This window comes from Loxodonta africana, chromosome 17, assembly GCF_030014295.1.
Source record: "Loxodonta africana isolate mLoxAfr1 chromosome 17, mLoxAfr1.hap2, whole genome shotgun sequence".
In the NCBI taxonomy this organism is placed as follows: domain Eukaryota; kingdom Metazoa; phylum Chordata; class Mammalia; order Proboscidea; family Elephantidae; genus Loxodonta; species Loxodonta africana.
This window is the reverse complement of record NC_087358.1, coordinates 4,878,351-4,900,790: the sequence shown is the minus strand read 5'-3', so window position 1 is coordinate 4,900,790 and position 22,440 is coordinate 4,878,351. Positions and strand designations below refer to the sequence as shown.

The 22,440-nt window shown below is 46.5% G+C and overlaps 1 protein-coding gene across 11 annotated transcripts in view; it reads left to right on the top strand.

Moving 5' to 3' along the window:
- FRY (FRY microtubule binding protein) overlaps positions 1-22,440 on the top strand; it is a 401,382-nt gene that overhangs the window by 295,157 nt on the left and 83,785 nt on the right. For all 11 annotated transcript variants that reach the window (XM_064269940.1, XM_064269933.1, XM_064269932.1 and 8 more), the window contains 5 exons: positions 925-1,181; positions 2,114-2,260; positions 5,513-5,681; positions 6,948-7,038; positions 18,546-18,628. In XM_064269940.1, coding sequence (XP_064126010.1) covers positions 925-1,181; positions 2,114-2,260; positions 5,513-5,681; positions 6,948-7,038; positions 18,546-18,628 — 747 coding nt within the window. The remainder of the gene's footprint in view (positions 1-924; positions 1,182-2,113; positions 2,261-5,512; positions 5,682-6,947; positions 7,039-18,545; positions 18,629-22,440) is intronic.

Here is a 22,440-nt window from a genome sequence, read left to right as displayed (position 1 = left end):
AGAGGCCTGGTGGTCTACTTCTGAAAAATCAGCCACCGGAAACCCTGTGGAGCGCAGTTCCCCTCTGCATAGTGGGGTCGCCACAAGCGGAGTCGACTTGGCTGCAGCTGATGCTGGAGCACAGTTCCCCTCTGCACACGTGGGGTCGCCACGAGCGGAGTAACTCGGCAGCAGCTGATGCCGGAGCGCAGTTCCCCTCTGCACACGTGGGGTCGCCACAAGCGGAGTAACTCGGCAGCAGCTGATACTGGCCCAGTTTGATGACTGCTCGTGGCTTACAAAGCATTTTCACGCCCAGTATGTCCATAAGGCCGCAGAGCCGTTAAACCCAGGCTTGTCCTCAAGCCTTCTCATTCCACATCTGGCGCTCTGTCTGCGCTAAGGAACAGAGAGCAGTGGGCAGCTCGCAGGCCTTGTGGAAGGGGAGTGAGTCAGAACGCCTCATGAGTTCACACCCTGTCCTGGAGGAAACGCTGTAATAGGGTGGAAATAGCAAAGGTGTTGGAGTCAGAAGGACATGGGTTCAAGTCCTAGTTCCCCTACTTACTAGCTGCATGTGCCGCTGGGCTAGTTATTTAACTTCCCTGTTCCTCAGTTTCCTCATGTGTAAAATAGGGCTGTCAGGCCCCACATTGGGCTATTGTGAGAATTAAAACCTATAATCTCAATGTACATAATATGCTGAGCACAGTGCCTCACCATCTCTTAATAAATGGTGATCAGGGTTATTGTAACAATACAATTATCTTTCCACTAAACCAGCATTTTACCAAGTGTCTTCCTTGAAACCTTTGGGTTCGCAGCCGAGTGTGTTAACTCTTTGCACCACCCAGGGGCTCTAAATCAAGCTGTAAGTTAGAGGTAATGTTTTAGTATATCTTGATAAAACAACATCCCACTCTCCATTGCTGCAATTCTCTTTAGAGGTGAGCCAGCGGTTCCCCACAACTCATCCAAACGGACGTCAGGTCATGCTTGCCTACCTGCTGCCCTGGCTGCACAACATCGAGCTGGTGGACAGCAGGCTCCTGCTCCCGGGGTCAAGCCCCAGCAGCCCCGAGGACGAAGCCAAGGACCGGGAAGGGGAAGTGACTGCCTGCCATGGGCTGAAAGGGAATGGCTGGGGCTCTCCGGAAGCCACGTCACTGGTCCTGAATAATCTCATGTACATGACAGCCAAGGTAAACTCAGAGAAAAGGTATCCTCCTAAACACGGGTCTGTTGCCAGAGGAAACCCAGGGCAGTGGAACCCCCTGTGCAAACCCAAGGAAAATGGCATTTATCCTTCAAAGTTTCATGAATATAGTTGGGAAACGATAGTGGGGTTGGTTGTACAACAAGATGAACGATCAATGTCATTGAATTTTATACGTATAAACGTTGTTGAATTGGCAAATGTTTTGTTATGTGTATTTTTACCACAATTTAAAAAAAGGAAAAAAAAACCTATCTCAGGGCAATAGTTTCGGGGGTTCGTCCAACCTCCATAGCTCCAGAAAGTCTGGATTCCATGAGAATTTTAAATTCTGTTCTACATTTTCCCCCTTTTGATCAGAGCTATTTCCCTGAGATAATCTTTAAGCCTCAAACCAAAAATAACCCCTGAAGCCTTTTTTAAGCCAAAAAGAAGTTTAGCTTAACTAGTAAAGAATGTCTGCCTTGAGCATTGTGCTGTTTTAAGAGCTATATGGGATCAAATTGACAACAGCAACTTGAAAGGTTAGTTTAGAAAGGAAGCTTGGGGGACAATGAGTTCATGCCAGAGAAGGAGGAACAGTTCAGAGAAGGAGGGATATAATCAATGTCACTGAATTGTACATGTAAAAATTGTTGAATTGGTGTGGGTTCAGCTATGTATATTCTCAACAACAACAAATAAAAAAAAAAAAAGCTTAAAAAAATGGCAGGAACAGCTGTTTTCCTCCCTGAGCGGGACGTTGTAAAGTGTCATCTACTAGAAAATGTCATCTTTCTAATGGATGGCCACACAGCCCCCTTCTCGTGATTTCAAGATGGTAATGTCTCTAAACACCACATTTCATCAAACGTTTTGCTCCCTTACCCCAGTTCCCTACGCTTCTCCTGGACCTGTTTTTATTTTGTGTCGTTATAGTACGGAGACGAAGTTCCTGGGTCAGAAATGGAAAACGCTTGGAACGCGTTAGCCAACAACGAGAAATGGAGCAACAACCTGAGGATAACCTTGCAGTTTCTCATCAGCCTGTGTGGGGTCAGCAGTGATACACTCCTCTTGCCCTATGTAAGTGCCCCGCGGGCTTTCGGAGCATCCTCACGCTTGTCGGAGGCTCTGTTCGCATTGTGCACATCAGGATGCACTCTTTGCTCCACCTAACGTAGAGGTGTCAGGGTTTCTCAGTCGCTGTAACTCCATGAGCACATGTCTTAGCTAACTGGTGCTGCTGTAACAGGAATACCGTAAGTCGGTGGCTTTAACAAACTGAAATATACTCTCTCGTAGTTTAGGAGACTAGAAGCCTAATTTCAGGGCACCGGCTCCAGGGGAAGGCTTTCTTTCTCTGTTGGCTCTGGGGGAAGGTCCTTGTCATCAATCTTCGCCTGGGCCTATATGTTTCTCAGCACAGGGACCCTGAGTCCAAAGGACATGCTCTACTCCTGGCTCATCTTGCCTGGTAGTAATGAGGTCCTTCTCCTTTCTGCTCAAGTCTCTCTTTTATATTTCAAAAGAGATTGACTCAAGATACAACCTAATCCTGTAGATTGAGTCCTGCCTCATGTACAAAACTGCCTCTAATCCCAGCTCATTAACATCACAGAGGTTAGGATTTACAACACAGGTAATTACATCAGATGACAAAATGGTGAGCAACCACACAACACTGGGAGTCATGGCCTAGCCAAGCTGACACATGTTTGGGGGACACAGTTCAACCCACGACATGTAACGTAACAGTTCCCTTTTGCCTCCTGAGAGCCAGGCTGCGGTGTGTGTGCTGGTGATGTCTCTGTCATCCTCTGTCTCTCAGCCCTTGGATACAGACATGTATGAATTAAGGAATGAATATTTTCTGTCAATTACCAAATGCCAACTTTTATAAACATCCGCCACATTACGTAAGAGAAACATTGAGGGCTGGGCAAAATGTTATGCTGTAACTAATAAGGCGTCCCTGGGTGGTACAAGTGGCTAACATACTTGTCTGCAAATGGAAAGGTTGGAGATTTGAATCCACCCAGGGGCACCTCAGAAGAAAGGCCTGGTGATTCATTTCCCAAAAAAATCAGCTGCCATTGACAACCTGAGGGAGCACAGTTTTGCTTTGACACACCTGGTGTCACCGTGAGGCACACCATTGACAACCTGATGGAGCACAGTTTTACTCTGACACACCTGGTGTCACCGTGAGGCACACCATTGACAACCTGAGGGAGCACAGTTTTACTCTGACACACCTGGTGTCACCGTGAGGCACACCATTGACAACCTGAGGGAGCACAGTTTTGCTTTGACACACCTGGTGTCACCGTGAGGCACACCATTGACAACCTGATGGAGCACAGTTTTACTCTGACACACCTGGTGTCACCGTGAGGCACACCATTGACAACCTGAGGGAGCACAGTTTTACTCTGACACACCTGGTGTCACCGTGAGGCACACCATTGACAACCTGAGGGAGCACAGTTTTGCTTTGACACACCTGGTGTCACCGTGAGGCACACCATTGACAACCTGAGGGAGCACAGTTTTACTCTGACACACCTGGTGTCACCGTGAGGCACACCATTGACAACCTGAGGGAGCACAGTTTTACTCTGACACACCTGGTGTCACTGTGAGGCACACCATTGACAACCTGAGGGAGCACAGTTTTGCTTTGACATACCTGGTGTCACCGTGAGGCACACCATTGACAACCTGATGGAGCACAGTTTTACTCTGACACACCTGGTGTCACTGTGAGGCACACCATTGACAACCTGAGGGAGCACAGTTTTGCTTTGACACACCTGGTGTCACCGTGAGGCACAGTCGATTCAGCAGCAACTGGTAACGATTATAACTAACAAAGATGTTTCATATTTATATTTTCTTGCTCTTGAAACAGAATAAAAATTCAGAGTCTTCAAATTTAGACAGCAGAAGAGAGAAATACGCAGAAAGCAATTCTCCTTAGATGTCAGGTAGCCAGGGTTTGTATTTAAAGGTGATATGATCAACAAGGAAACCCTGGTGGCGTAGTGGTTAAGAGCTGCGGCTGCGAACCAAAGGGTCGGCAGCTCGAATCCGCCAGGCGCTCCTTGGAAACTCTGTGGGGCAGTTCTACTCTGTCCTATAGAATCGCTATGAGTCGGTTTTTATGATCACAAAAATGACAGCATTTTTTAAACTGTAACTCAAGAGGCGTCTCTATGCTGGTTGTTTTTCTGAGAGATTTTACACCTCCCTGTGCCTTTGGGCCACGTGAGCTGAGTTGCAGCCTACGTAGCTCAGCTTTGACTGTGAGGCCCACAATCATGCAGAGCTTATTTTTAATAATCCGGAGTTATTTTTAAAATTTTAAACCATAAAAACTGCTAAAACGGGTTAGTTTCTAAGGGAAAAGAGAATACCCGGGGACTGGGTTCCTTTTTAAGCAAAAGTAGCTAGTGGGTTTTTCCCGTGGTTTGTATAAATAAAGTTCTTTCTTAAGAGCTTAGAAGCCGAGTTTTCCATTTAGAGAGAATCCATGTGTCCTGAAATAACTTCCTTACTCTCAGCGGTTAGAGAAGGTAAAGCAGCCTTCTTTAGAACAACCCACCCTGTGGGGTGTGCACGCAAAGACAGGTGGGTTGTAATCCAAACACTTGGTTTATCCTGAGAGCACGCAGACTGGCTCTCAGGAATATCAAGTCTGAATGAGACCTGACTGGCATGTACCCCCAGACCTGCCTCCTGGGTGGGGACGCACTCATCAGAATGAGGGGGTGTCTTCTGTGCTTTCAATAGCTCACATTCTGTGGACTGTTGTTAGTGTTGGTAGCTGTTGTTGAGTTGACTCCAATTCATGGCGACCCTACGTACAACAGAATGAAATGTTGCCCGATGTTGCATGATCCTCACCACAGCCAGCGTGTTTGAGGTCATCGTTGTGCGTTTTGTGCCAATCTGTCTCACCTAGGGTCTCCCTTGCCCTCACTGGCCCTCTACTTCACCAATCATCATGTCCTCCTCCAGTGGTTGATCCCTCCCAATGACATGTCCGAAGTGAGCGAGTGGGACAATATTCTCATGTCATCCATAGGGTTTTCACTGGCTAATTTTCATCAGTAGATTGCCAGGCCTTTCTTCCTAGTCTATCTTAGTCTGGAAGCTCCACTGAAACTTGTCTACCCACCGTGAACCTGCTGGTATTTGAAATTCTGGTGGCATAGTTTCCAGTATCACAACACCACGCAAACCACCACAGTACAACAGGCTGACAGACAGGTGGTGGACAGACTTGTGGATGAGACGCTGGAAACGGCCCTTGTTTTCTTTTCATCTTCTTAGATTAAAAAGGTGGCCATATACCTGTGCCGTAACAACACCATTCAAACCATGGAGGAGCTGCTGTTCGAGCTGCAACAGACGGAGCCGGTCAACCCTATTGTCCAGCACTGTGACAACCCACCCTTCTACCGCTTCACGGCCAGCAGCAAGGCTTCCGCAGTGGCCTCTGGTAGGACAGAGCGCTGGGTAGACATCTTGTCACATGTCCCTGGATGTCATTTATGTCGACCAGTGGAAAGACATAAGTGTGTGTGTGTGTCTTCCCTCCTCTGCCTGTGTGTACGTCCACGTGAGAGATGGTTGGAGATGCCTGAAGATACAGCCATAGTTTCCCAAGTGCCTGTGCGTGTGTCATGGATTGAATTGTGTCCCCCAAAGTATGTGTGTCAATGTGGCTAGGCCATGGTTCCCAGTACTGTGTGATTGTCCACCATTTTGTCATCTGATGTGATTTTCCTACGTGTTGTAAATCGTATCTCTATGATGTTAATAAGGCAGGATTAGCAGCAGTTATGTTAATGAGGCAGAACTAAATTTACAAGATTAGGTTGTATATTGAGCCAATCTCTCTTGAGATATAAAAGAGAAGTGATCAGAAAGACAGGGGGACCACTGTGTCACATGGGGTCACTATGAGTCAGAACCGACTTGACAGCACCTAACAACAATGACAATGATCCCCCAAGATTGACTAAATACCCCCCAGCAGAACTACCGCTTTCAGTAAACTGGTCCCGGAGTGTCATTTCCTGAGGTGTACAGTGTCCTCCTCAAATTCCTTGACGCCGGCTTCCTCCCGATACATCTAATGTCACAACTGCCGTGGCATTTCTCCCCCGCCCCCGCGATCCCGTCTCCTGTGTCCCCTTCTCTCCCCCCCACCCCCGCGATCCCCTGTCTCCTGTGTCCCCTTCTCCCCCCCCGCCCCCGAGATCCCCTGTCTCCTGTGTCCCCTTCTCCCCCCCCCGCCCCCGAGATCCCCTGTCTCCTGTGTCCCCTTCTTGCCCTGCCCACAGGCGCCAGAAGCGCATTCTTGCAGGGAAGCAGCAGCCTAGGAAGCAGAGGCTCTGGGTACTTGGCCTTGCTTCGCTAACAGTAGTGTGGTAACTCCGAGACCCAGAAGTGCGAGAGCAGCTCACTGCAGGGCTGGCCACGAATAAGTGGCCAGGAAGAACAGGTCTCAAGAATGTGGTCGCCTCGCTTTACAAGACAGCAGAGGAATTTGCTTTGACCCGAACAGATGTCTGCGCTTCTCCCATGTCAGTGGTGTGGGCTTGGAAGCCTGTTTAGAATGTCTGAGACTCTGCAGAAGACATAAGGAACCCTCCAAACGTGGGGTTTTACAGGAAATCCTTTCCTAGAACTGCTTGAGACGTGAGCTGGACCCTTCCACTGCTTCTTTTTCTAAGTTTCTTTCTTTTAACCCCACCGGCAGGAACCACATCCAGCAGCAACACAGTGGTGGCCGGCCAGGACGGTTTCCCAGACGCTGAAGAGAGCAAGGTAGTGAAAGAATGTGACGAAAGGTCAGTGTGCAAACCGGCTTCATGTTCTGAATTACGGAGATTTTACACAAATAAGGCACACGTTCTATGTTTTTTTGCCAGCCACACCCTCCCAATTAGTCGCTGTAAAAAAAAAAATTAGCATAGAACCAAAAAAAAAAACCAAATCCATTGCCATCAATTCTGGCTCAGTGCTACAGCAGATAACCGAAAGGTCAGCAGTTCGAATCCACCAGCCACTCCTGGGAAACCCTTTGGGGCAATTCTACTCTGTCCTATAGGGTCACTACGAGTTGGAATTAGCATAGGGTGCTTATAAAAATACCTTGCAGGGGGAAGGCACAGTTGGCAAAAAAAAAAATGTAGGACATGTGTGTTATTTGTGTAAAAATATGATACTTTCAGTAATAGTTTATACATCAGTAAAAGTTGGTGGGGTTTTATAAATTTCACACCCACACACTAAAGTCCTTCTTTGTTTTTAGAAACACAGACTGGTGCCATTTTGTATATCCCTAAAAATCATGATTTCTTCCTGCGCAAAAAGTCAGAGGAAGGAGCACTGGTGGCTTACCCAAAGGTTGGCAGGTCAAAACCCACCCACAGCTCTGCGGAAGAAAAGACCTGGTGATCTGCTCCTGTGCAGGTTACATCCTGGGAAGTCCTGTGGGGCAGCTCTGTCACGTGGGGTCATTATGAGTCAGAATCAACCTGATGGCGCCCAACAACGACGGTGGCAGAGAAGAGAAACATAAGGAGGTTCCCATTCTGATAGCCAGTCTCCACTCTCCCCGGAGCTTAATGAAAACCACTTACTGGTTATCCTGCTGGTGGACACAGTCACGCAGAGTCAGAGAGAATTACCATGTGAAATGTTCAGTTCTGATTGTTGAGTAACTTTCTTAGTGATCGTTACGTGGAGGTGAGCTTCAGGACGCGTCATCGTTCTTATTTTACTCTGATTTTGCTTCTATTCCATTAACCAAAAATACTGTCCTTTCCTGCTTAAAAAAGAGTCTCCATTTTCTTCACACTGCTTTTTTTTGCCAAAAATGTGGAACGCCTGCCCATAGCCTTTTTTTCTTTTTTTGGTGAAAATATACACAGCCATGCAGTATTTGAACAATTTCTACGTGTTAACTCATTGACACCGATTACAGTCTTCAGTTTGTACAGACATCTCACCCTCCTTCTCTGAACTGTTCTTCCTCCATTGACTGAGACTTACTGCCCCTAAGCTTCTCATCTAACCTTTTGAGTTGCCCTTGTCAATTCGATCCCACATAGGTCATTCTCTAAAAGAGCACGGTGCTCACCACAGACATTCTTTACTTACTAAGATAAACTTTTTTTTGGTTCAGAGACTTTCAGGGAATAGTTTTGGTTTAAAGTTTGAAGATTATCTCAAGGCATACGTTAGCTCTTCAATGATAATATTTTACTTGCTCACGCCTCTGCCTTCTCATTGCCTAAGAATTTCTCACAAGTAAATTAGGATTGCCGCTGCCTGCGGCTCGTTGTGCAAAACAGGGAGACAGGCCAGGGAAGTTAAAGAGGACTCAAGTTTAGAAAGAAAAACTAGGACGATCCTCATGGTGTTGAAAGTTCCTTAGACAGCGCGTTTTCTGGTGAAAAGTAACAGGGAGCCCTTCCTCTTAAAAAATTAGTAACAAGACCAGCTGAGACCAAGGACTCCCTGAGACTGTCGCCTGAGATACTCTTTAAACCTTGAACCGAAACCATCTCCTGAGGTCACCTTTTACTGAAATAACAGATTGGTACACAAAGGATGTTACCCGTGAGTGCGGTCCTCCATTCAAAAGCCATCTACAGGAGACCAAAAGGTCCACAATCACGCTAAAGCAAAGAGGAGAAGATAAGGGGGCAGGGAGACCAGAGCGCTGGAAACAGAACAGCCAGAATGTGATTAAAGAGAACGCTGACACGTGGTGAAAAATGAAACTAACGTCACTGCACAATTTGTATAGAAGCTGTCAAAGGGGAACCTAACGTGCCACACAAACCTTTACCAAAAACACAATGAAATATTATGTTTATAAATTAGTAACAAGGATGTTGTTGGTGTCGGTGTTGTTAGTTGCCGTCAAGCCAGCTTCCACTTACGGCGAGCGACCTTACCGGTAACAGAAGGAAACGAGGCTGAAAGATACAAATCAGATTGGAGAAAATGTAACGGATCAAGTCACGAAACTGCCTCACCGAGTCCCAAGGCCCAGGTGCTTCCCGACTGGCCGGCGGTACACGGGGTGTCGTCACAGGTACTGGGATACGGCAGAGGCCCCAGGTGGAAGAGTACCCGACGTGGGCTGCTGGCTCTGCGTGGGGAAGGGCGCCAAGCTGCTGAGTACGTCAGGGGGCGTTGCGGTGCCTTTCAGCAGATGCTCATCCACACGGGCTGCTCCTCAAACTAAAAGCCTGAACCCAGTGGGTCAGACATTACAGACCTTTATGTTGTAAGTCGCTGTCAAGTCCGCTGTGACTCATAGCAACCCCATGTAAACAGAATGAAATAGTGCCGGGCCCTGCACCACCGTCACTGTCACCGGTGTGTTCAAGTCCGTTGTTGCAGCCACTGTGTTGATATTCTGAGTGCCTTCCAGCCCAGGGGGCTCATCTTCCAGCACTATACTGAACAATATCCTGTTGTGATCCGTAGTGTTTTCATCGGCTCATTTTCAGAAGTAGATCTCCAGGCCTTTTTTCCTAGCCTGTCTGGTCTGGAAGTTACGCTGACACCTATCCACCATCGGTGACCCTGCTAGTATTTGAAATAGCGGTGGCATAGCTTCCAGCAGCACAGCAACACACAAGCCCCCACAGTACGACAAACTGACAGATGGGTGGTGGTATAAAAACCCCCGTGCCTTCAAGTTGATTCCAGCTCGTAGTGATCCTATAGGACAGGATATAACTGTAATATCTATGGAAGCAGACTGCCACATCTTTCTCCCAGGGAGCGGCTGGTGGGTTCCGACCACCAACCTTTTGATTAGCAGCTGAGCGCTTAACCACTGCGCCATTAGGGCTCCTTCGGTGGTAGTAGAGTTCTCTACTATTGGCCTTTCTGTCTTTCTCAGAAATGAATAAAGGCTTTCATACATCAGTGTAGTACAGGATTATTTATTAACATATTATTTTTTAACTCATATTTGCTAGTACCCTTTAAGGTTTTCCCTGGCCAGTTTTTTTAGAAGTAAATCACCAGGCCTTTCTTCCTAGTCTGTCTTAGTCTGGAAGCTCCGCTGAAACTTATTCACCATGGGCGACCCTGCTGGTGTTTGAAATACTGGTGGCAGAGCTTCCAGCATCACAGCAGCACAGGAGCCCCCACAGTACAGCGGACTGAGGGACAGCACCTCACAGCAACAACACAGCTACACAGTTATCTGTCTACAGATAGATCGATTACTTTCACATACGTATGCACACACGCACAGATGTAGATATGCCATCAGAAAGGATACCACTATTCCATTGTTCCTATACCCCAGCTGCACTGTTTCTCTGAATATATTAACTGTTATCTATAAAAGGAGGCTGTACCCTCAGCCTTAAATATCTTTCCTCTTTAGTTTATTTATCACCCTCCTCTTCCTTTTGGTCCCTGTCATATCGATTTGTAGGTACTTGTACATGTGTTCAGGAGTCCCTTGGTGATGCAGACATTTAATGTGCTCAGCTACTAACCAAAAGTTTTGAGGATTGAATCCACCCAGAAGTGCCTTGGAAGAAAGGCCTGGCCATCTACTGCTGAGAAATCAGCCACTGAAAGCCCTGTGGAGCACAGCTCTACTCTGACGCACATGGGGGCGCCGTGAGTCGGCATCGACTCCAGGGCACCTGGTTTGGTTTGGTTTGGGTTTGCATGTTTGTCTCAACCGCTAGCTTTTAATTCCTGGAGAGCAGAGCCCGTGTCTCTTACGCGTCTTCATAGCCTCGGTCCTTAGACTAAGTTATATCAGAGAATCTAGTTGTAAACAACATGGTGCCAGGGCTGCTGCTTGCCACAACTCCATGGCACCCCTGGAGCCCAGGGGTGTGCACACAGAAACCCAGTAAGGACTGCTGAGTGTTATCTCTGTACACTCTTTGTCAAAGAGCCCTGGGAGTTCAAACAGTTAATGCACGTGGCTGCTAACTGAAAGGGTCACCCATGGTGCACAGGCTGTAGTGGAGCTTCTGGACTAAGAGAGACTAGGAAGAAAGGCCTGGTGATCTACTTCCATAAATTAGTCCGCGAAAGCCCTATGGATCACAGCACAGTATCGTTCAATATAGAGCTACACGATGAGCCTCCTTGAGTCTGTTCACAGGCTCCTTGGAAGAAAGGCCTGGCAACCTTCTTTTCCAAGGTTACAGCAATGACAGCACTATGAACCAAGTTCTACTCTGATGCACACGAAGTCACCATGAATGGAACTGACTTGACAGCTGAGGGAGAGTCTTGTCTACCAGAGTGAATAACCGTCCTCTGTAACGGGTTAGTGACAGGAGGGAGAGAAATGGGCTGGACAGCATCGGGAGGCCTTGTCTACCTCTGGTGCTCTGACGGAGTGAATAACCGTCTTCTGTGACGGGTTAGTGACAGGAGGGAGAGAAATGGGCTGGACAGCATCTGGAGACCTTGTCTACCTCTGGTGCTCTACCAGAGTGAATAACCGTCCTCTGTAACGGGTTAGTGACAGGAGGGAGAGAAATGGGCTGGACAGCATCGGGAGGCCTTGTCTACCTCTGGTGCTCTGACGGAGTGAATAACCGTCTTCTGTGACGGGTTAGTGACAGGAGGGAGAGAAATGGGCTGGACAGCATCTGGAGACCTTGTCTACCTCTGGTGCTCTGACGGAGTGAATAACCGTCTTCTGTGACGGGTTAGTGACAGGAGGGAGAGAAATGGGCTGGACAGCATCTGGAGACCTTGTCTACCTCTGGTGCTCTACCAGAGTGAATAACCGTCCTCTGTAACGGGTTAGTGACAGGAGGGAGAGAAATGGGCTGGACAGCATCGGGAGGCCTTGTCTACCTCTGGTGCTCTGACGGAGTGAATAACCGTCTTCTGTGACGGGTTAGTGACAGGAGGGAGAGAAATGGGCTGGACAGCATCTGGAGACCTTGTCTACCTCTGGTGCTCTACCAGAGTGAATAACCGTCCTCTGTAACGGGTTAGTGACAGGAGGGAGAGAAATGGGCTGGACAGCATCGGGAGGCCTTGTCTACCTCTGGTGCTCTGACGGAGTGAATAACCGTCTTCTGTGACGGGTTAGTGACAGGAGGGAGAGAAATGGGCTGGACAGCATCTGGAGACCTTGTCTACCTCTGGTGCTCTACCAGAGTGAATAACCGTCCTCTGTAACGGGTTAGTGACAGGAGGGAGAGAAATGGGCTGGACAGCATCGGGAGGCCTTGTCTACCTCTGGTGCTCTGACGGAGTGAATAACCGTCTTCTGTGACGGGTTAGTGACAGGAGGGAGAGAAATGGGCTGGACAGCATCTGGAGACCTTGTCTACCTCTGGTGCTCTACCAGAGTGAATAACCGTCCTCTGTAACGGGTTAGTGACAGGAGGGAGAGAAATGGGCTGGACAGCATCGGGAGGCCTTGTCTACCTCTGGTGCTCTGACGGAGTGAATAACTGTCTTCTGTAACGGGTTACTGACAGGAGGGAGAGAAATGGGCTGGACAGCATCGGGAGGCCTTGTCTACCTCTGGTGCTCTGACAGAGTGAATAACCGTCTTCTGTGACGGGTTAGTGACAGGAGGGAGAGAAATGGGCTGGACAGCATCTGGAGACCTTGTCTACCTCTGGTGCTCTACCAGAGTGAATAACCGTCCTCTGTAACGGGTTAGTGACAGGAGGGAGAGAAATGGGCTGGACAGCATCGGGAGGCCTTGTCTACCTCTGGTGCTCTGACAGAGTGAATAACCGTCTTCTGTAACGGGTTAGTGACAGGAGGGAGAGAAATGGGCTGGACAGCATCTGGAGACCTTGTCTACCTCTGGTGCTCTGACGGAGTGAATAACTGTCTTCTGTAACGGGTTAGTGACAGGAGGGAGAGAAATGGTCTGGACAGCATCTGGAGGCCTTGTCTACCTCTGGTGCTCTGACGGAGTGAATAACTGTCTTCTGCAACGGGTTAGTGACAGGAGGGAGAGAAATGGGCTGGACAGCATCGGGAGGCCTTGTCTACCTCTGGTGCTCTGACGGAGTGAATAACTGTCTTCTGTAACGGGTTAGTGACAGGAGGGAGAGAAATGGGCTGGACAGCATCGGGAGGCCTTGTTTACCTCTGGTGCTCTGACGGAGTGAACAACTGTCTTCCGTAACGGGTTAGTGACAGGAGGGAGAGAAATGGGCTGGACAGCATCTGGAGGCCTTGTCTACCTCTGGTGCTCTGACAGAGTGAATAACTGTCTGCTGTGACGGGTTAGTGACAGGAGGGAGAGAAATGGGCTGGACAGCATCTGGAGACCTTGTCTACCTCTGGTGCTCTGACATCACACTTATTTTCATTCACTTATTTAACAAACCTTTGATAATGACACCATGTTCTTTACAACTAGATTGATGGTTCTCTGATACAATTCAGTCATATTTAATAGTACCACACCTACCAACAACAACAAAATCACATAACTTATAGTAAAAAAATCATTCAAACGAGGGTAAAAGGAGAAGAGACAAACTCAGAGGAGATCAGGTTGTTGTGTCAAAAGTCCTCACTGAGGAAAATTACCACCCCCACCAATAGCCATCAAGTCGACCCCGACTCTCAGCGGCCCCATGTGTGTCACATAGAGCTATGCTCCACAGGGCCTTCAGTGGCTGATTGTCCGAAAGTAGCTGGCCAGGCCTTTCTTCAGAGGCACCTCTGGGGGGCCTCAAACCACCAGCCTTTTGGTTAGCTTCCACGTGCGTTAATTGTACCACCCAGGGACTCCAAAAACTACAAGTTAACATTACATCTAACTTTGAGTTCCCCAACGGCCCAAGCAACGTAGAAATATAGAATGAATGCTCTAACTTTCAGTGTTAAAAAAAAATTCATCAGAAGCTCCTCACAGAAAGTAGCCCAAAAGTCTAAGAAGCATTTATCATGTAGTTTTTTTAACTGAAAAACAAAATATTTTATGTTTTTATACGTTATATAAAGTATATTTTTTATAAAAATATCAGCTTATGGCAGTTTTGTAAAATATTCAGAAGCAGTCTTCACGTGTATTTTAATACATCAGCCCTTAATGCGTCTATTTTATGAATTTGCAGTTCCATGAAAGGATTTTTCACAGGGTACTAAAACAAACTTGAGCTGTGGAAGTTTCTGGTGATCAGTGTCGATTCAGGGTTAAAAAAAAAATCAGGGTTAGAGATCGGATAATCTACAGACACTTGCCTAAGTATGAATTTAAGCTAAATCAGCAAGAGAAAACTTAGGAAACATTTCATCCTTCTAGGTTTTTCTCTAGTCAGAGCTGTTTTCATGATGTATGTCTTAAGACATGTAGTTTTGATGTGAAAAGAATGTTCAGTCTACTTAATCCTCAAAATTCCTCCAGGTCCCAGACCTGAAATTATCTTCTTCAGCCCAGGAAAGCAAGGGGAACGGAACAGATTTTACTCCTGGGAGACATTTCTCCTTCTTTGCCAAGTGTTCACTTCAGCACACTGTGGTTTCCATCTTCTCCAAAACAAGGAGAGTGGTCTGCAAGGGGCTTGCTCCTCCCCTTCTCCCTGGCTCAACTCCTGTGGTGGTTGTTGTCATTGTTGTTAGCTGCCATCGAGTCAGCCCCCGACTCATGGTAACCCCATGCACGATGGAACGAGACGCTGCCTGGTCCTGCACCATCCCCAGGATCGGTTACAGGTTGGATTGTTGTGATCCATAGGAGCTTTTTTGTTTGTTTGTTTGTAATAATTTATTTTACTTTTGTTGTTGTTGAGAATTTACACAGCAGAACATACACCAATTCAACAATCTCTACAGGTACAATTTAGTGGCATTGATTGTATTGTTCAAGTTGTACAATCGTTCTCACCCTCCTTTTTCGAATTGTTCCTCCCCCATTAACATAAACTCACTGCCCCCTAAGTTTCTAATCTAACCTTTCTCGTTGCTGTTATCTATTTGCTCCCATATACGTAGAACTTAAAAAAGCATAATGCTCAAGGTAGACATTCTTTACTAGCTAAGCTAAACTACTGTTTGCTTTTAAGAAGACTTTAGGGAATATTTTTTGTTTAAGGTTTAAAGTTTAAAGAATATTTCAGGACAGTAATTTGGGGGCTCATCTTGCCTCAAGGGCTCCAGAAAGTCTGGATTCCGTAAGAATTTGAAATTCTGTTCTGAATTTTCCCCCTTTTGATCAGGATTCTTTTATAGAATCTTTGATCAAAATGTTTAGGTTATGCCAGGCACCATCCGGCTGTTCTAGTCTCGTGGCAAAGGAGGCAGTTGTTCATGGAGGCAATTAGCCACACATTTCCATTTCCTCCTCCTATTCCTGACTCTCCTTCTTCCTCTTGCTTCAGATGAATAGCCACCAATTATCATAACTTGGATGGCTGCTTGCAAGCTTTTAAGACCCCAGGCACTGCGCAACAAACTAGAAGGTGGAAGTGATTCACAGAGTTTTCATTAAAAACCAAACCCAGTGCGATTCTGACTCATAGCGACCCTATAGGACAGAGTAGAACTGCCCCATAGAGTTTCCAAGGAGCACCTGGCGGGTTCATTAGACCTATCTTAAAAAGGAAAAGAAAAGAATTGCCATCCATTCTGTAATTCCCTGCCCGGGCCCTCTAGAAATGATTTACAAAGAGGCATATATCCCAGCTCATCAGTAGCTACAAACTTGGGGAGCTCTCCACCCCGTGTAAATATCCAGATGTGGGACTCTTTGATCACACTGCTTTTGTTCCTTGCTGAATGATGTCTCAGCTCAGCACATGTTGTTACAACTTTGCATTTATCTGCATAAATATGATTAAAGAGCTTCTTCAGAAGGAAATAGCTTTGTCACTTTTGTAATTTCACAAGTCCCCATCTGATTTAGACTATTACTTGGCCTGGTTTGTAGGAAACTAAGCAGATGTCTTCTGTTTTGTTTTATGGCTTCACCAAATATCAGAGAGTGAGGAACGTCTGGAGTACAGTGTGCCAGGAGGGGGAACAAAGCTGTATGAGGAAAAAGAGGGAAATAAGTCCAAAGTCATTATATTCTGTTGTTGTTGGGTGCTATCAAGCTGATTCCAACTCATAACAACCCCATGTTACACAGTAGGTGGCCCGGTCTTTCTCCCACAGAACCACTGAGTGGATTCGAACTACCAACCTTTTGGTTAGCAGCGAAGCACCTAACTATTGCACCACCAGGACTCCTTTATGTTCTGTTACGTTTCTGCAATACAGCAAATTCAAATCGCTGATGCCATGTTCTGAGGTTACACCCCTGGGTCAGGGTAGGTATCTCAACAGCACGTCCATACTTTTTTCTGAAAAGTTACCCGTTCTCCTGGTGAGGACAGCAGTATCCCTGGACCTCCCAGAATTCCGAGGGAAATGGCATGTTGGTCTCAGTCAGGTCAGGCCACCCAGGGAAGTAACGTGAGCAATTCAGCATCTGTCCTGGAAAAAGTATAGCCAGAATACCTTAGAAGCAAGGAGGGCGAGACTTTGTCTTACATACTTTGGACATGTGGTCAGGAGGGACCATTCCCTGGTAAAGTAGAGGGTCAGTGAAATAGAGGATAGACCCTCAATGAGATGGTTTGACACAGCGGCTTCCACGATGGGCTCAAACATAGCAACAATTGTGAGGATGGCACAGGACCAGGCAGTGTTTCATTCTATTGTACATGGGGTCGCTAAGAACCAAAACCAACTCCATGGCACCTAACCACAGCAGTAACAATGTGAACATGTTAGTCAGCAAGGTTAAATGAGGGGGTTACTTCTTAACAGGCCACAGGAGACGCCAAAGAGACAACGTCTCTCTCGTTATATTATGTCCCAAGTAGTATACCTTTGCTTGAAAACACTCAGATCATTTTAAGGGAAACTTTAAAACCAAAGAAGCCCAGGGTTTGTTATGAAACTACTTTTTTGTATTTTCAAGTCTACTTTCACTTATTCAGTCATCAACAATATTTATTGACCACCCATTCACTCTGTGCTGACCTGTTGCTGTCAAGTTGACTCTGACTCATAGCGGCCCTGTAGGACAGAGTAAAACTGCCCACAGGGTTTCCAAGGCCGTAAATCTTCACAGAAGCAGGCTGCCACAGCTTTCTCCCTTGGAGCGGCAGTGAATTCAAACTGCCGATGTTTCAGTTGGCAGCTGAGTGCTCTAACCACTGCACGTGCAACCAGCGCTCTTCACTATGTGCCAGGCTATGTGAATAAGCAATTTCTATTATTCAATATCATGCCCATTTTTTCTTCCAAGCCAGTGTTACCATTTTGTAGTTAACTAAAATATTGGCCCTTAAATTGTTTTCTTTTCAAGGTTTGAGTGTGTCCTTGTGATCAAGAGTGATTTCTTGGTCTGACAGAGACTGGAGAAACCCCGAGAATATGGCCCCCGGACACCCTTCTAACTCAGTACTGAAGTCACTCCTGAGGTTCACCCTTCAGCCAAAGATTAGACAGGCGCATGAAACAAACGAGACTAAATGGGCACACCAGCCCAGGGGCCAGAAAGGGAAGGCAGGAGGGGACAGGAAAGCCGATAACACGGAGCCCAAGGTTGAGAAGAGGGAGAGTGTTGACATGTCGTGGGGTTGGCAACCAGAGTCACAAAACAATATGTGTATTGTTTAATGAGAAACTGGTTTGCTCTGTAAACCTTCATCTAAAGTCCAAAAAAAAAAGTGATTGCTTAGTGACCCTATCGAGAAAAAAGAAATGTTTTGGGGCACACTTTTTACAGCATTCCTATAAGAAAAGTGTTATTGAAACCAGGGGTTGGAACCAAAACGAACCCCTGCTGAGACTTTGCCTTTCTGACAAGTTCCCTGCTGAGAGTTTGCATTTCCACCCCAGATGTACTGACTCAGAATCTGCATTTTAACAAGCTCCCAGGAACTTAATAGAAATGCAGATTCTCAGGGGTTTAAACTGGAACAAACTGGTTGGAAGCCCTGATTGGAACTAAAAAAAAAAAAAGCCAAACCAGTTGCCCTCAAGTCGATTCCAACTCAAGTTGGAACTAACTGCCAAAAGGTCAGTGACTTCACAATAGTGTGTTTATGGGTAACAAGAGGAGGCCTGGTGGTGCAGTGGTTAAAGCGCTCGGCTGTTAACCAAAAGCTCGTCCGTTCAAACTCACCAGCCGCTCTGTGGAAGAAAGATGTGGCAGCCTGCTTCTGTAAAGATTTACAGCCTTGGAAACCCTATGGGGCAGTTCCCTGTCCTACAGGGTCGCTATGAGTCAGAATCGACTCGCTGGCAGTGAGTTTTGTGTGAGCGACACACACACGCATCACTATTCACGACGGCTGTTCTTTATTTGAAGGTTTAGCAATGTCATCAGAACCCACACTCGCCTGGAGTCAAGATACAGCAATAGCTCTGGAGGATCCTATGATGAGGATAAAAGTAAGTACCCACAGGCTGTGGGGTGGCAGGTGAAACGCAGATGGTGGGAGAATGGAAAATGCGGATTCTGATCCTTCTTGTTCTCATTGCTTAAAAGGGGCTATGCTAGTTGTCTAGTGCTGCTGTAGCAGAGATACCACAAGTGGGGCCTTAACGAAAGTTTGGTTTCTCACAGTTAGGAGGCTAAAAGCCTGAATTCAGGGCACTGGCTCTGGGGAAGGCTTTCTTTCTCTGTGGGCTCTGGAGGAAGGTCTTTGTCTCTTTTCCTCTTCTGGTCCTTACTCCTTGATGGCCTTCATGTGGTGTGGCATCTATCTTTGTCCGTCTCTGCTTGCTTTCTCGCCTTTTTTTTTTTTTTTTAATAATATTTTGTTGTGTTTTTGGTGAAGGTTTATACAGCAGTTTAGGTTCCCATTCAATAATTTCTACACAAGTTGTTGAGTGATATTGGTTCCATTCTTCACAATGAATAAACATTTTCATGATTTCCATTCCGGCTGTTCTGTGTCTATGAATCTAGTTTCCCTGCCCCTTTACGTTCTTATCTTTGTTTTGAAATAATTGTTGATGGTTTGGTCTCATATTGGTGATTTTTTAAAAGAAGCATAGTACTTCTGGGTGATATTCATTATTTTTTGAGCCAAATTGTTATTTAGCCACAAAGTGACCACAGGGGCTAGTTTCGATTCAAGGTTTGAGGAGTATCTCAGGGCAGTAGTCTTTGGGAGACCTCCAGTCTCAACCGGTCCAGTAGGTCTGTTTTTTAGGAATTTGGGATTCTGTTCCATATTTTTCTCCCATTCTATCCGGGTCCATCTATTGTGACTTGGATCAGAATGGGCTATAGTGGTGGCAGGCACCATCTGGTCTTTGGTTTGGGTGCCATCCTTGTTGGGAGCCTCCTGGGTTTTCACAATAGGAAGGCATCCCTCCCTCAGAGATGCTAATTGTGAAAGCCAGTGTCTACACTGGGCAGGCAGTCTGGAATCAACTACCTCCTGCCACCTTTCAAAGGCTTAACCAAAAGAAACTATATTTGTGGAAAATTTCATAAAGACAATGTAATATGTCTTCCCCTGGATACACTCCAACCTATCCCAGTGTCTTAGTCTGGGTTCTTGAGAAGCAAAACCAATGAGATGTTCACTTAGTGAAACACACCTGTGAGAGCTGGCACTCAACAGGACTGCCTTGTTTTTCCAGGCTCACAAGTTTTCCACCTTTGAGAGGGTGCAGTCTGGACACTTTTCTGTCACTCTCTACTAGTGGAAAATATTTGAGTTTTTCTTCTATGACAATCTTCCACTTTACACAGGTTCTAGCATTCACAGGTTTTACTGTAATATACAGAGAGAGAGATTGAGAGAGTGATAGATTTACATTAAGGAAATAGTTCTCACAATCATGGGTGCTAGCAAGTCCTGAGTCTATTGGTCCAGCAGCATGCTTGAGGCCTCTGCTGGCTCACAGGGTTGTGGGGGTTGGCGAATCCAAAATCTTTAGGTCAGGCGGCAGGCAGGTGATCCCTGTAGGCTTATGTCCCAGGAACTGGAGGTGAGGTGACGAGAAGAGTGCAGGGTCGAGAGAGAGAGCTCAGCCAGAACATCCGTTTATATCCTGGAGGCAGGCCATACCCCCAAGGAAACTCCCCTTCTAACCCATTGGCTACTCACATCAGATCACATCATGGAAGTTGATTACTTTATATCACATTATGGAAGAGTACCCAGTCCAGGGTCTGCCAAACCACTGAGAATCACAGCCTAGCCAAGTTGACACATGACATTAACTGCACACCCAGCATTAAGCCAGCTTGTCTGAAGCCATATACCTGGATCGTGTTATATGCTCCCTGTGGAATGGCTTGTCTTGAATGCCACTGGCCTGTATCAAGAGCATTATAAGAAATAACTCCACGGAAGTTGTTGCTATGCTTACTTTAAGATGTTGATGAAATTCCTTCCTTCATTCCAGAAATACTGATCCCCACAACAGGTCAGGCAGTGTTCCTGGTCCTAGGGAAACCGCAGTGAACAAAATAGAGAAGGTACCCACTGCCACGGAGCTTATGTGAGCTGGCGATCTGTACCAGGGAAGAAACTAAAGCAGAGTGAGGAGAGGGAATATGATGGGGGGAGGAGGAGGAGGAATGTTTTAAATAGAGTTATCAAGGAAGTCCTCTGTGGTCCGACAATAATCGGGCAGAGACCTGGATGCGGCAATGGAGCAAGTCAGACGGCTGTCTGGGGGAAGAACATTGTAGCCACAGGGACCAGTAGATGTAAAGGCTCTGAGGCTGGGCCATACCGAACATGATCAGAGAGCATCAAGGAAGCCAGGACAGATGGAGTGGAGTGAGCAAAGGGAAAGGTAGTAAGGAATGAGCCAAGAGAACAACAGGGGCAAGATCTCATAAGGCCTTAAAGGCCATGGTGTGGAGATTGGATTTCATTTGGAGTCTAAAGGAACACCACTGGCGAATGCTGAGCAGAGAAAGAGACGTGATTTAACTTCTGTTTAAAACGTACTACTCTGCATGGTACCCTTTTAAAGAACTATCTACATGGGATCAAATTGACAACAGCAACTTGAAAGGTTAGGTGAGAAGCTTAGGGGGCAGTGAGTTTAAGTCAATGGTGATGGAACACCATATATGGAGAAGGATGGTGGGAATATGGGCACGACTTGAAGAATATGATCAATGTCACTGAGTTGTACATGTAGAAATTGTTGAAGTGGTGTATGACTGTGTATATTTTCACCAAAATTAAAAAAAAACAGTGACTATAACAACAACAAATGTCTTGCTGTGGGTGCTCTGTAGAGGGGCAAGGATGAAAGCAAGGAGACAGTAAGGAGGCTATTACAATAATTCAAGTGAGAGCTGATGATGGCTTAGAGTAGGATAGTAGGATGGTTCCAAAAAAAAAAACCCCATTGCCATTGAATCGATTCCAACTCATAGCAACCATACAGAGCAGAGTAGAGCTGCTCCATAAGGTTTCCAAGCTGACTACCACGTCTTTCTCCCATGGAGTGGCTGGTGGGTTCAAACAGCCCACCTTTTCGTTAGCAGCCAAGCACTTAACCAGCGCACCACCAGAGCTCCTAGTAGGATGATAAAACCAAAAAAGCGCGCTGCCATCGAGTCGTTTCCTACTCATAGCGACCGTATAGGACAGAGTAGAACTGCCCTGTAGAGTTTCCAAGGAGTGCCTGGCGGATTCGAACTGCCGACCTTTTGGTTAGGAGCCATAGCACATACCCAATACACCACCAGGGTTTCCAGTAGGATAACAGTAGTGAAAAATGGCAGAGTAGTGACAGAGAGATGGTAAGTGATACAGGAGATGGTGAAAAGTACACAGCGTGTTCTGGATGTATTTTGAAGGTAGAACTCACTGAATATGTTGATGGTGGGAAGTTACTTTATAATAATACCCACATACATACCCACTGCCATCGAGTCAATTCCGACTCATAGCGACCCTACAGGACAGAGTAGAGCTGCCCCATAGGGCTTCCAAGGCTGTAATCTTTACGGAAGCTGACTGCCACATCTTTCTCCTGCAGAGCCGCTGGTGGTTTCAAACCACCGACCTTTTGATTAGCCGCCAAATGCCTAACCATTACGCCACCAGGACTCCTCAGGGATAAAAAAAAGTTCACTATTATTGGGCTGGAGCTGCTGGGTGGCACAATGGTTAAGCACTCAACTACTAGCCCAAGGATTGTTGATTTCAGCCCACCCAGAGGTGCCTCAGAAGAAAAACCCAGAGATCTACTTGCAGAAAATCAGCCATTGAAAGCCC